Source organism: Oncorhynchus mykiss, chromosome 9 (genome assembly GCF_013265735.2).
Source record: "Oncorhynchus mykiss isolate Arlee chromosome 9, USDA_OmykA_1.1, whole genome shotgun sequence".
In the NCBI taxonomy this organism is placed as follows: Eukaryota; Metazoa; Chordata; class Actinopteri; order Salmoniformes; family Salmonidae; genus Oncorhynchus; species Oncorhynchus mykiss.
The window spans coordinates 59,207,440-59,222,045 of record NC_048573.1 but is presented as its reverse complement, the minus strand read 5'-3'; the positions used below and the strand labels follow the sequence as shown (position 1 = coordinate 59,222,045).

Sequence of the window (14,606 nt, the reverse complement as noted above, 5' to 3'; positions counted from 1 at the left end):
TATTTTTCCCACGGGAAATGTTCAAACAAAAAAATAAAAACCCACACATACACGTACTACATATATACGCACAGCAACAACACAGCCTCCATATAATTCATTTCATAATAAATAATAGTAAATTGACATTTTAACATCTGTTATGTGTTCTCATAACGGCCATCTCAGTATTGTTAGGTTCGGCACTGATGGAACGTCCAACTGTTTCGTCATGGCCCCCCTGCCAGTGCAAATGCAGTATTTAATAAAACCGCCCAATCATTAATCTTATGATCTAGCTTGCTAAAATTTCACACTTAATTTCCGTTATATGGTAGAGCTAAATCAATCACATTTTTGTCAAGATTTTTAAAATGAAATATCGTTTTCGCTTTCTCACCTCCCTTCGCCTTTTATTCCTCCCTTCCTTTCTCCCCCACACATGCATGCATTCACACACATACGCGACCCCCTCCTCCCTTCCATAATTTCCCCATCTCCCTTACCCACTCTCTTCTCTACAACAAACATGGCCGCTAAATCTGATGGTGCACCCGTCTCGTTGCGAAATGACATCCTGCCCGAGGGTCTGCCCGGTTCAGATCAACGTTCGCCTCAGTGCCACCCTGATAGGAAGCGCTACTCACTCCACGATTGCAGTTGGACGCTATGTGCTCTTTTGGTGTTCTTTTCGGACGGGGCCTCAGACCTGTGGCTGGCAGCGGATTACTACCTCAGCCGGAACTACTGGTGGTTTGCATTGACACTGGTCTTCGTGATCGTCCCATCTGTGGTGGTTCAGGTGCTGAGTTTTAGGTGGTTCGCCTATGATTATTCGGATAGCAACGACAGTAGCACAGCCGCAGCAGCGGTCGCAGCATCGGGCGCCGAGAGCCATTTCACCACCAAGGACAGCGATCAAACGGGCGCTGGCCGCGATGCTGAGTTCGGGAAATTGCCTACGACGGGCACTATGGGAGGAGCCCGGGGTTGCTGCAGAGCCTGTATGTGGCTCTTTCAATGCTTCATCCATATATTTCAGCTAGCACAGGTCTGGAGGTAAGATCACCCATGTTCTCTCATATACGGATACTGTACTGGCTTGAGCGTGTGTGTGACAGGGTTCTGCGAAGATGGTGATCAAAGCATTCTAAAAGCCCTAGTAGCCCTACTAGACTACGATGTCTGGGTTCGTCTTAACAGCTCAATCTTTACCTAATTGTTAAACGAATTTAAACTCATCCAGAGAGAAGGCTACTGTATTCACAATAGGGCCGATTCCGATTTAGGAATTTACGCCTATCCTACACACTTCTCAGTAATTCGTATTCAGATTTACACAAGAGGTCCACGTAGCACATTGGGGTCGATGAAACAATGACAACGTTCACATGCACACCAATATCCCGTTATTATTAGGGATACTCAAGTATTCTGTTTTGGAGTTCACACATAAACATCATATCCCGTTTACAATAACCCGAAAAAGGCTCGTATCTCAGTTTTGAGAAACCCGTATAAAATGCCTGGGATATGCTGATTTTAGACGGGAAACTGGCATGTAAAAATCTTATCTCCTTTACTGTTTTTTTTCTGGGTCTGCACAAGCTCTGTTTCGCATATCATTGGTGTTGTGTGATTATATTTTCATCTGATTGTCAAACAAATCACTTCAAAAAGTAGGCTACCTGCACAGTTGGATCCCCCATAATAATGTATTTTGCTGATACTCCGTACTGGACAGTATAGCCTACTTGCTACTTTCACCCTTAATTTAGACAACTTTCTGCTTATAATTTCCAACATTTGGTAGGCCAAATTATAATTTCCGACATTTGGTAGACCAAATGATAATTTCCAACATTTGGTAGACCAAATTATAATTTCCGACATTTGGTAGGCCAAATGATAATTTCCGACATTTGGTAGACCAAATGATAATTTCCGACATTTGGTAGGCCAAATTATAATTTCCAACATTTGGTAGGCCAAATTATAATTTCCGACATTTGGTAGGCCAAATTATTTTTTTTTCCGACATTTGGTAGGCCAAATTATAATTTCCGACATTTGGTAGGCCAAATTATAATTTCCGACATTTGGTAGGCCAAATTATAATTTCCGACATTTGGTAGACCAAATTATAATTTCCGACATTTGGTAGACCAAATTATAATTTCCGACATTTGGTAGGCCAAATTATAATTTCCGACATTTGGTAGACCAAATTATAATTTCCGACATTTGGTAGACCAAATTATAATTTCCGACATTTGGTAGACCAAATTATAATTTCCGACATCTGGTAGACCATTTGTTTGTTAACTATAGTTACATGCAGCTTCTCTTTTGTCATAACTTCTTGCACCAGACGACTAAATAAAGTAGTTCTCACCTGAATAATGTTTTACATTGATATAATTAATACATTAGTAATAAAATTAACACCAGTAAAGTTGTATATTTCTTTTAGGGACCGGGAAGAAAACTCACTAACTCCAAAACAGTGGAAAGATTGGTCCTGTGCAAAATGTCATCAGTTTGAATGGTTTTAGGGAAATGAAAATCTGAGAAAACTATTAAACATGTTTCTGGTAAGACATCAGTTTGTTTTAGGTGCATATTTGGGGTTGAAATAGTGTCTGCTTGCATAACAGTGTCAAAGATAACACATTACACTTGCATTTTCTCAAGAGATGCTGAAATAAATAAATATTTCTCCACTCCTGTTCCCAAGAAAAAATTAACATTTATTGTATCATTTCACTGCAAAAAATGCATCATTCTGCAGGAGTTAATATGATATTATGCTACATGTGAGGTTATAGGCCTACAGTGAATCCACATTTCAGTTACTATTCCATTTAACCCATATGAATTTAATTGAGGAATATTCAGTTCATTCATTGATACAGGGGCGGCAGGTAGCCTAGTGGTTAGAGCATTTGACTAGTAACCAATAGGTTGCAATATCGAATCCCCGAGCTGACTAGGTAAAAATCTGTCGTTCTGCCCCTGAACAAGGCAGTTAACCCACTGTTCCTAGGCCGTCATTGAAAATAAGAATGTGTTCTTAACTGACTAGCCTAGTTACATAAAGGTAAAATAAAAAAATAAATGGGTCCTGAGATCCTCAAAAGGTTGTAAAGCTGCAACATTGAGCGCACTGGTTGCATCACTGCCTGGTACAGCAATTGCTCAGCCTCTGAACGCAAGGCACTACACTACAGAGGGTACATCACTGGGGCTAAGCTGCCTGCCATCCAGGACTACACTAGGTGGTGTCAGAGTAAGCCCCTAAAAATTGTCAAAGACCCCAGTCATAGACTGTTCTCTCTGCTACCGCATGGCAAGCGGTACCAGAGCCAAGTCTAGGACAAAAAGGCTTCTCAACAGTTTTTACCCCCAAGCCATAAGACTCCTTAACAGGTTCAACAGTTTTTACCCCCAAGACTCCTGAACAGGTAATCAAATGGCTACCCGGACTATTTGCATTGTGTGCCCCCCTACCCCTCTTTTTACGCTGCTGCTACTCTCTGTTTATCATATATGCATAGTCACTTTAACGATACATTCATGTACATACTACCTCAATTGGGCCGACCAACAAGTGCTCCCGCACATTGGTTTACCAGGCTATCTGCATTGTGTCCCGCCAACCCCTCTTTTATGCTACTGCTATTCTCTGTTCATCATATATGCATAGTCACTTTAACCATATCTACATGTACATACTATCTCAATCAGCCTAACCGGTGTCTGTATGTAGCCTCACTACTGTATATAGCCTGTTTTTTTACTGTTGTTTTATTTCTTTACTTACCTATTGTTCACCTAATATTATTGTTTGCACTATTGGTTAGAGCAAGCATTTCACTGTAAGGTCTACCTACACCTGTTGTATTTGGAGCACGTGACAAATAAACTTTGATTTGAAACAGCTTATCCCGAATAAGACCTTAAGTGGGATATGAGCCACTATCCAGAATACTGTGCGCATGTGAACGTGGTCATTGGAAGCCCATACATTTTTTATGAAGGAAGCGAAGTGGGCGGGGGACCATTGGACGATGCAAGCATGGGTGAGGGACGTAAAACCGCAGGACCAAAGTCGTGTCTCTGTACACATACAGAGGGAAGCCTGGCTTCCCTTGGCATCAATGAATACACACCACTGCATGTCCCAAATTATAGCACAACGTTAGCCTAATATGATCCACTAATACTCAGACCCTCAGGAACTGTTTAAACGGTCTTGGCAGAGGAAATACATGTAAATGGAATAGAAGGATGCAAAATGTAAGCAACTCATTGAAGAAAACTAACACCAAAGTGGCAGTAATAAATAAAGTGCCTTGCGAAAGTATTCGGCCCCCTTGAACTTTGCGATCTTTTGCCACATTTCAGGCTTCAAACAAAGATATAAAACTGTATTTTTTTGTGAAGAATCAACAACAAGTGGGACACAATCATGAAGTGGAACGACATTTATTGGATATTTCAAACTTTTTTAACAAATAAAAAACTGAAAAATTGGGCGTGCAAAATTATTCAGCCCCCTTAAGTTAATACTTTGTAGCGCCACCTTTTGCTGCGATTACAGCTGTAAGTCGCTTGGGGTATGTCTCTATCAGTTTTGCACATCGAGAGACTGACATTTTTTCCCATTCCTCCTTGCAAAACAGCTCAAGCTCAGTGAGGTTGGATGGAGAGCATTTGTGAACAGCAGTTTTCAGTTCTTTCCACAGATTCTCGATTGGATTCAGGTCTGGACTTTGACTTGGCCATTCTTACACCTGGATATGTTTATTTTTGAACCATTCCATTGTAGATTTTGCTTTATGTTTTGGATCATTGTCTTGTTGGAAGACAAATCTCCGTCCCAGTCTCAGGTCTTTTGCAGACTCCATCAGGTTTTCTTCCAGAATGGTCCTGTATTTGGCTCCATCCATCTTCCCATCAATTTTAACCATCTTCCCTGTCCCTGCTGAAGAAAAGCAGGCCCAAACCATGATGCTGCCACCACCATGTTTGACAGTGGGGATGGTGTGTTCAGGGTGATGCGCTGTGTTGCTTTTACGCCAAACATAACGTTTTGCATTGTTGCCAAAAAGTTCAATTTTGCTTTCATCTGACCAGAGCACCTTCTTCCACATGTTTGGTGTGTCTCCCAGGTGGCTTGTGGCAAACTTTAAACAACACTTTTTATGGAAATCTTTAAGAAATGGCTTTCTTCTTGCCACTCTTCCATAAAGGCCAGATTTGTGCAATATACGACTGATTGTTGTCCTATGGGCAGAGTCTCCCACCTCAGCTGTAGATCTCTGCAGTTCATCCAGAGTGATCACGGGCCTCTTGGCTGCATCTCTGATCAGTCTTCTCCTTGTATGAGCTGAAAGTTTAGAGGGACGGCCAGGTCTTGGTAGATTTGCAGTGGTCTGATACTCCTTCCATTTCAATATTATCGCTTGCACAGTGCTCCTTGGGATGTTTAAAGCTTGGGAAATCTTTTTGTATCCAAATCCGGCTTTAAACTTCTTCACAACAGTATCTCGGACCTGCCTGGTGTGTTCCTTGTTCTTCATGATGCTCTCTGCGCTTTTAACGGACCTCTGAGACTATCACAGTGCAGGTGCATTTATACGGAGACTTGATTACACACAGGTGGATTGTATTTATCATCACTAGTCATTTAGGTCAACATTGGATCATTCAGAGATCCTCACTGAACTTCTGGAGAGAGCTTGCTGCACTGAAAGTAAAGGGGCTGAATAATTTTGCACGCCCAATTTTTCAGTTTTTGATTTGTTAAAAAAGTTTGAAATATCCAATAAATGTTGTTCCACTTCATGATTGTGTCCAACTTGTTGTTGATTCTTCACAAAAAAATACAGTTTTATATCTTTATGTTCGAAGCCTGAAATGTGGCAAAAGGTCGCAAAGTTCAAGGGGGCCGAATACTTTCGCAAGGCACTGTATATATATGGGTATTACTTAGCTTGGATGTCAAAATTTCATCCATGCATATTATCCAGTTAAATGTAATCGAAAATGTCATCTATGTAATCCCCAAAAGTAATTATTTATCATAAACAATAACTAGTAATGCTGTATACTCAAAGAAAAGGTTAAAATCTCACCTTTCTGGTAAAAATAGTTATAAATTGCTAAGGTTTAGTCACTATTGAGGACAGAAGCTCAAGTACACAGTACAAATATTAGAAAAATATGAAATATTTGATATGATGTATTTCCTATTCAACAAAAGGCTTGAAATTACATATACTTTCTAAATATAGCATAATGAAATGATAAAACAACTAACTATAAGATTGCACCTGCCTTATAACTGTAAATACATATTTGTATGTTTAGTGTTAGACAAAATGTGCATATTTTCTAAAGGTCTCTCTTGATCAAAACTTCTGCCCCCATCTTTGTGAACATATCACAGAGCTCTAGGAACTCACCTTTCATCTCATGTTAATATTGTCCGTCTGTGGCAAACAGAAAATGTTTGTTTCAAATCGATTATTTATTTTTGATTAATGGATATAAATCGATCTCTGAATGTGCTATCATGCTGAAACCACTCCCTCCTGCTGCGCTACGACCTAATGCTTGCAGGCATGTGTCAGTGGCTGTGATGTAGGGTTCACCCAGGAGTTGATGGACAGTCGGAAGAGCGAATGAAATGGTAGGAGGGACATCCCAGCTTCAAGTGGTTTCAGATTTCACATCATACGTCACACGGGGTCAGAAAAAATATTACTGTGTATGTGGGAACCAGGGCTATCGCTCAATGCAAGCCATTTCGATATCCACTATGGTATCCACATATCAATTTATAAGCAAAAATGTCAGACAGAACCGGTACCAGAACCACACAGGTCCGCTAAAAAGGGACCCTAAATTTAAGAGGTTTTAAGAGGGCACACAATTAAAATTCGGAATAATGGCACGGCTCTAGACCTTATTCATGGTTTCCTCACACATACAGTTGAAGTCGGAAGTTTACATACACCTTAGCCAAATACATTTAAATTCAGTTTTTCACAATTCCTGACATTTAATACCTGGACTTTGTTGTCCTTAAGCCATTTTGCCACAACTTTGGAAGTATGCTTGGGGTCATTGTCCATTTGGAAGACCCATTTGCGACCAAGCTTTAACTTCCTGACTGACATCTTGAAATGTTGCTTCAATATATCCACATAAGTTCCTCCCTCATGATGCCATCTATTTTGTGAAGTGCACCAGTCCCTCCTGCAGCAAAGCACCCCCACAACATGATGCTTCCACCCCCGTGCTTCACGGATGGGATGGTGTTCTTTGGCTTGCTCCCCCTTTTTCCTCCAAACATAAAGGTGGTCATTATGGCCAAGCAGTTCTATTTTTGTTTCATCAGACCAGAGGACATTTCTCCAAAAAGTACGATCTTTCTCTCCATGTGCAGTTGCAAACCGCAGTCTAGCTTTTTATGGCGGTTTTGGAGCAATGGCTTCTTCCTTGCTGAGCGGCCTTTTAGGTTATGTCGATATAGGACTTGTTTTACTGTGGATATAGATACTTTTGTACATGTTTCCTCCAGCATCTTCACAAGGTCCTTTGCTGCTGTTCTGGGATTGATTTGCACTTTACGCACCAAAGTACCTTCATCTCTAGGAGACAGAATGCGTCTCCTTCCTGGGGAGTATGACGGTCCCATGGTGTTTATACTTGCGTACTATTGTTTATACAGATGAACGTGGTACCTTCAGGCGTTTGGAAATTGCTTCGAAGGATGAACCAGACTTGTGGAGGTCTACAATTTTTTTCTGAGGTCTTGGCTGATATCAAGCAAAGAGGCACGGAGTTTGAAGGTAGGACTTGAAATACATCCACGGGTACACCTCCAACTCAAATGATGTCAATTAACCTATCTGAAGCTTCTAAAGTCATTACATAATTTTCTGGAATTTTCCAAGCTTTTTAAAGGCACTGTCAACTTAGTATTTGTACACTTCTGACCCACTGGAATTGTGATACAGTGAATTAGAAGTGAAATAATCTGTCTGTAAACAATTGTTGGAAAAATTACTTGTGTCATACACAAAGTAGATGTCCTAACCGACTTGCCAAAACTATAGTTTGTTAACAAGAAATTTGTGGAGTGGTTGAAAAATGAGTTTTAATGACTCCAACCTAAGTTTATGTAAACTTCCTTCTTCATCTGTATAATTGAATTAAATGTACTTGATAGCAGGTATGTTCACAAACCTTTTGTGGAGAGCTTCCTACTTCCGACTTCAACTGTAAATGTGGTGGAATTATTATTGAAAATGTCAGTGAAGACACTTGCCAGTTGGTCTAAGCATGCTCCGAGTACACATCCTGGAAATGTATCTGGCCCTGTGATGTTTAAAGGTCTTGCTCACAATGGCAATGGAGAGCGGGACCACACAGTCCTCCCGAACAGCTGGTGCTCTCATGCATGCTTCAGTGTTGCTTGCCTCGAAGCGAGGCATTTAGCTCGTCTGGTAGGCTCGCGTCACTGGGCAGCTCGCGGCTGGGTTTCCCTTTGTAGTCCGTAATAGTTTGCAAGCCCTGCCACATCCGACGTATGTCAGAGCCGGTGTAATAGAATTCAATCTTAGTCTTAGTCTTGTACACCCCCGCCCCTCGTCTTACCAGACGTAGCTGCTCTGTCCTGCCAATGCACGGAAAACCCAGCCAGTTCTATTTTATCCATGTCGTCGCTCAGCCACGACTCGTAAAACATAAGATATTATAGTGTTTAATGTCCCGTTGGTAGGATAGTCTTGATCATATATCATCCAGTTTATTTTCCAGTGAAAACGTTGGCCAATAGGACGGAAGGTAGTGGTGGTTTACCCACTTGCCAATGAATTCTCAAAAGGCACCCCGACCTCCGCCCCCGGTATCTCAGTCTTTTCTTCACGCAAATGACAGGGATTTGGGCCTGGTCTCGGGAAAGCAGTATAACCTTCGCGTCAGACTCATTAAACAAATAATCTTCATCCAGTTCGAGGTGAGTAATCGCTGTTCTGATGTCCAGAAGCTCTGTTTGGGTGGCCTCCCGAGTGGTGCAGTGGTCTAAGGCACTGCATCACAGTGCTAGCTGTGCCACTAGAGCTCCTGGTTTGAGTCCAGGCTCTGTCACAGCCGGCCACGACCGGGAGACCCATGGGGCGGCGCACAATTGGCCCAGGGTCTTCTGGGTTAGTGGAGGGTTTGGCCGGCAGGTTATGCTTTTTTCCCATTAGCGACTCCTGTGGCGGGCTGGGCACAATGCACGCTGACACGGTCGCCAGGTGTACAGTGTTTCCTCCGATACATTGGTGCGGCTGGCTTCCCGGTTAAGCGGGCGTTGTGTCAAGAAGCAGTGCAGCTTGGCTGGAAGGACGCACAGCTCTCGACCTTCACCTCTCCCGAGTTCGTACGGGAGTTGCAGCGATGAGACAAGACTGTAACTACCAATTGGATACCCTGATTGGGGAGAAAAAGGGGTAAAAGTTAAATATATATATTTTTTAAATGGAAAATAAGCTATTTTTGGTCATAAGAGATGGTAGCAGCAACATTATGTACAAAATAAGTCAAAATAAATAAATAAATAGCACAGTTGGTTAGGAGTCCCAGAACAGGATGTTTTTGGATTACTTTGAATGAGCATAATCATTAGTGGGCAACTATAGCATACAATTATGTGTGTACTGTGTGTATATGACATGTGTATATGACAGAGGAAACCAGAACAAAAACTGTTATACTAACTCCTTGTTCACTGGGCTCATTGAGATACTGTAGTGTCCCATGATCCCATCATCCCTCTAGCCATCACAGAGAAACACCTCTCTTTCACAAAATCAGACGGAGTTAATAAAGTAACAAAAACAGTCCCTGCATTTCACTACATTTAGAGAGGTCAAATGAGAAAGTATAATTTTATATTGTCAAAGCAATCACTTCTGTAGCCTGGAGAGGAAAGGATGAAGTGACCAGACCCGCTCAGTGGCACCAAGAGATATTCTGTCTGGATGGAGTGACAGTTCCCAGGCTGTCTGGAGAGTTTGATGTTCAGTTACTAGAATGAGGCTGGACTGAGGCTGCAATGAGCCATCTGTCTTGGGATGGTGCTGGCATGTGGATGAAACAGATTGATATGGAGCATCTCTCGATAGCTGGAGATTCTTCTCTCGCACAAATTATGACATAATTCTAATATCATACTCATGCCTTTCCCTCTCTGTCCCTATCCCCCCACCTCTTCTCTGATGTTCCACAGGTATGTCCATGCCCTGTACTTGGGGGTGCAGAGTCGCTGGCGTGGGGACCACGAGAGACGTCACTTCTACTGGCGCATGATGTTTGAGAGTGCTGACATCAGCATGCTGCGTCTGTTGGAGTCGTTCCTGAAGAGCGCCCCCCAGCTGGTCCTGCAGCTAAGCATCATGGTCCAGGCCAGCCAGGTCCTCCCGTTGCAGGGTGAGTCACGGTCTGAACACAAATACTGACCTGAACCTTAATAATTACCAGTGACATCACCATCTCAAACTACCCCATACAATCCACTGTGACCTTCACATTGATGGCCGGCATCCTAGCGGTTAAGAGCATTGGGCCATTAACCAAAAGGTCGAAGGTTTGAATCCCTGAGCTGACTAGGTGAAAAATCTGATGTGCCATTGAGCAAGGCACTTAACTCTAATTGCTCCTGTAAGTCATTTACCTTATCACCTACTAATGATAATCACCCTCTCAAACTCCCCCATATATAATGACCTCACATAGTCACAACTGCCAGTTTTTCAATCCATGCAGTTAGTCACCATTCTTAATTTTACAACAACAAAAAAATCCCTTCACACAGAGCCACTAAGGATGAGTTCATATTTTTTGTTGCCCCCACCCCCATCAAAGTTGCCCATACCTGCTCTAAAGAATTCCTTAATCTACAATAGAGCCTTCTGATTCACACAGACTCAGCAGCGTTCTCATGATAGTCAGCACATTTTACCCTGCTCAATCTTAATTATTCTTTCTCCCTGTCTCTCCCTCTTTCTCCAGGCCTCTCAGCCTCTGCCTCGCTGGTGTCCCTGTCCTGGATGATCGCCTCCTACCAGAAGGTTCTAAGGGACTCCCGGGACGATAAGCTGCCCATGTCCTACAAGGCCGTCAGTGTGCAAATCCTGTGGCACCTGTTTACCATCGGAGCCCGTACGATGGCCTTCGCCCTGTTCGCCTCCGTATTCCAGCTCTACTTCGGTATTTTCATCGTGGCCCATTGGTGCATCATGACATTCTGGATCATTCAAGGCGAAACAGACTTCTGCATGTCCAAATGGGAGGAGGTCATCTATAACATGATGGTCGGCATAGTGTATGTTTTCTGTTGGTTCAGCGTGAGGCAGGGACGCACACGCTGCCGTATGTTCATCTACAGTGTGGTTGTATTAATTGAGAATGTGGCACTCACCACATTCTGGTATGTGTACCGTGGCCCACATACCTCTGACTTCAGTGCCCTGATCATAGTGTGTATGGTGGCCAGTAGCTACGCTCTGGGCACCTTCTTTATGTTAGTCTACTACTGCCTGCTGCACCCTGACGGTCATATCTCAGGGTGGTTATGGGGGGTACCAGAGGAGGTATCAGTGGAGTCCTGCCTTTCCCCAGCTTCCTCTCTCCCTCCAGATGTAGTGGCCAGCCCCCCCAGGACTCTGCAGAGGACTAAAGGGGGAGACCGTGAGCAGATGGGAGGGGCTAATGCAGACGTGTTTCTGGTGCGAACACTTAAAAGAGGAGCCAAGCCAAATCTCCCACCCCTCATCCCTAGGACAGAAGGGCCAGTCATCCGTATAGACTTGCCAAGGAAGAAGTACCCTGCCTGGGATGCCCACTTCATCGACCGCCGTCTGCGCAAAACCATTCTGGTGCTCGAGGCTGCTGCTCCGGTCACACCAAGGATCCAGTACCGCTGTCTGGGTTCAGCCATAGAGGTGATGGAGTATGAGACCACAGTGTGAACCGCTTAGAGTACAGTTACTCAACTGGCTATCATCCAGCCGGCAAAGCCCCACAGTGGCACACAGCTGACTAACTCGCTCTGAGGATCAGTTCTGCTCTAGTCCCGCTCTGTGCTGTAAAGCATCAAGAATACACTGGCTGGGAGAGGGGGAGTGCGTGGAAAGGGTTTCACATCAAATGTCTGGGATAGAAAGACGATGTCTGATGTGGCCTAAGTAGGTGACTACGTGAGGTTTGTATTTTGGTGCCGTGTCAGTATAATTTCTCCGGTTAGGGGGACGGTACAGGGAGAGTTATGGGCCAGGGGTCAGAGATCAGTGAAAGTGCAGAGGGACACAGAAAGAGGAGCTGGATAGCTGTCAATCAGAGGGAAACCATCCTCAATGAACTTGCTCCAAAATAATGTCCTCTCAAGCCAAGGCAAAAACCATCAGAGACAATACCTAAACATTTATGAATACCTATGACAATACCTCTGTTAATTTATTATGATTATACACCATAACAGTAGATAAGTCACATGGTTAATACATACCCGTCTAATTGAGCTACTGGAACAGGACATTTTGACTGCTGTGTGTGATTTGTCATAGCTATTTATGCATGTTTAAGTAATCTCAAAGCCTTAATAAGTGGTCTAAAATCCATAGGACAATTTCTAAAGAGAGAGAAATTGAGAAGATGTATTGGGATGAATGTTCAATACACTTTGTTGTCATACAGTTAGTTTGGTATTATGACAAGATCTGTGTAGTATAACAAACATGAGGCTGGATACTGAATGTGCAGGATTGCTGTATTATGTCTAACTTGTCTGGACTCTGGTTGCCCTGTAGAAAATAGTTTAGATATCTTTCAATCTTCATGATGATGATACAGTGTGTGCTTCGTGTGTATCTAGGTGGTCATTGCTCCATAAAGAAATGTTCTATCTGTCTAACACTAAAAATGGAGTGCATTGTATCAACTTTAAATCCAGAACAAGACAGAAACCTTATGTGGCTGAGAAGTGGAAACAAGGTTGAAACTGGGAGCATTTGTATATGAGGTGTATGCGTGCGCGTGTTCGTGCACATTTGTATGTTGTACATTGGGGTTCATATGATATTGTGTTGTAGAAAGATGAAGCTTTAGTTCTTAAATGCTGTCCAGGTAACTCAATTATCCCGCTAGTACTAAGATGAATACAATATCTCCACACAGAACCATCAACACAGCCACAGAACTATGAAGCCACGGCTCCACGTTGGTGCTAACTGTTGAGTCTGTTTATAAACACCACAACTTACCTTATACAGTGGTCTGGATTCATCCATCAAACCATACTGGTTTGGGTGGGCTGTACCTCAAATACACATACCAGAATGAAAGCCTTAAACTGGTCAAGCCAGACTGTTGCTGGTGACTGCAGAAAAAAAGAACAGAGACTTTCATTATGTTGTTGTTGGGAAAATAAAGAGCAATGTGTTTACCTTCTCCATGACCAATTCATTCTTTCAATGTGTGGTTTTTAGAAACCAAATGCAACCAGTTATCCAAAATATGGCCAATTATCCTAAACATAAATCCAGATTTCAGGTCAGGTAAATGCAGTTATCCAAATACAATAGAATAGTTTAAAATGTGAAGCAGACAATCAAACAGATAGGGAGAAACAGACAGATCCATCTAATCATTCTGCTAAAGTGACAGATTATTCTGATTAGACTGTCCAGTGGTAAAAAGCTAAATCATGTCTCATATAGAAGTAGATCAGTGGATTATGAAACAATACCCTGCTGGCTGCTGGCACCTGAGCCCAGGCAGAGGTCATTGGGTCAGGTGAGGCTGTCTACACAAAATTATGACATTTTTTATCATCATAATTTTCAACTGAAAGTGGTTCACTTAACAGCCATTCCCATATCATATTCACTCCCATCTGTATTAATTTGGACAGTGAAGCAAAAATGTGTACATTTGGCTCTATACTCCAGCATTTTGTATTTGAAATAAATAAAATGTTTCATATGAAGTGACAGTACGGAATGTCACCTTTTATGTGAGGGTATTTTCATACACACCGGTTTTACTGTTTAGAAATTAAAGCACTTTATGTCTCTAGTCCCCCTCAAAAAATGCTAACCTCTCACCATTACCAATAACGGGGGAGGTTAGCATTTCTCACTCATCATTATTCAGGATTCATTCATGATTATCCATAATCATGGGAGCATCCACATTAATGTAGAAGTGTTCAGAAACATCTTCTATTCTTATTTCAAATAAAAGTGACTCCAAAATGACTAAATACATTATTTACCATTCAGTTCCTACTGGGCAAGACATTATCCGAAACACAACCAAAACAAACTGCAAATGCTTCCAACAACAGTGTGTAGAGTCACAAGCTTGACATAGTCATTGCGTGCTAGGAATATGGGACCAAATACTAAACTTTTGACTACTTTAAGATACTATAATTTCATTGTTCCAAATAAAACGTATTCAAAATGGGGGGACTAGATACACAAAGTGATATCTAAACAGTAAAACAGATATATGAAACATTTAATCTCATATCCAAAATTCTGGAGAATAGGGCCAAATGTACACAT

General features: G+C 42.3%; 1 protein-coding gene across 1 annotated transcript; it reads left to right on the top strand.

Moving 5' to 3' along the window:
• The first annotated feature begins 1 nt into the window (after position 1).
• On the top strand, positions 2 to 13,485 carry LOC110532521 (XK-related protein 7). The gene is made up of 3 exons (XM_021616494.2): positions 2 to 1,038; positions 10,268 to 10,467; positions 11,050 to 13,485. Exons 1-3 carry the CDS (start codon positions 422 to 424, stop codon positions 12,006 to 12,008), a joined length of 1,776 nt encoding a protein of 591 aa, XP_021472169.2. The 5' UTR covers positions 2 to 421; the 3' UTR covers positions 12,009 to 13,485.
• Positions 13,486 to 14,606: the final 1,121 nt, after the last annotated feature.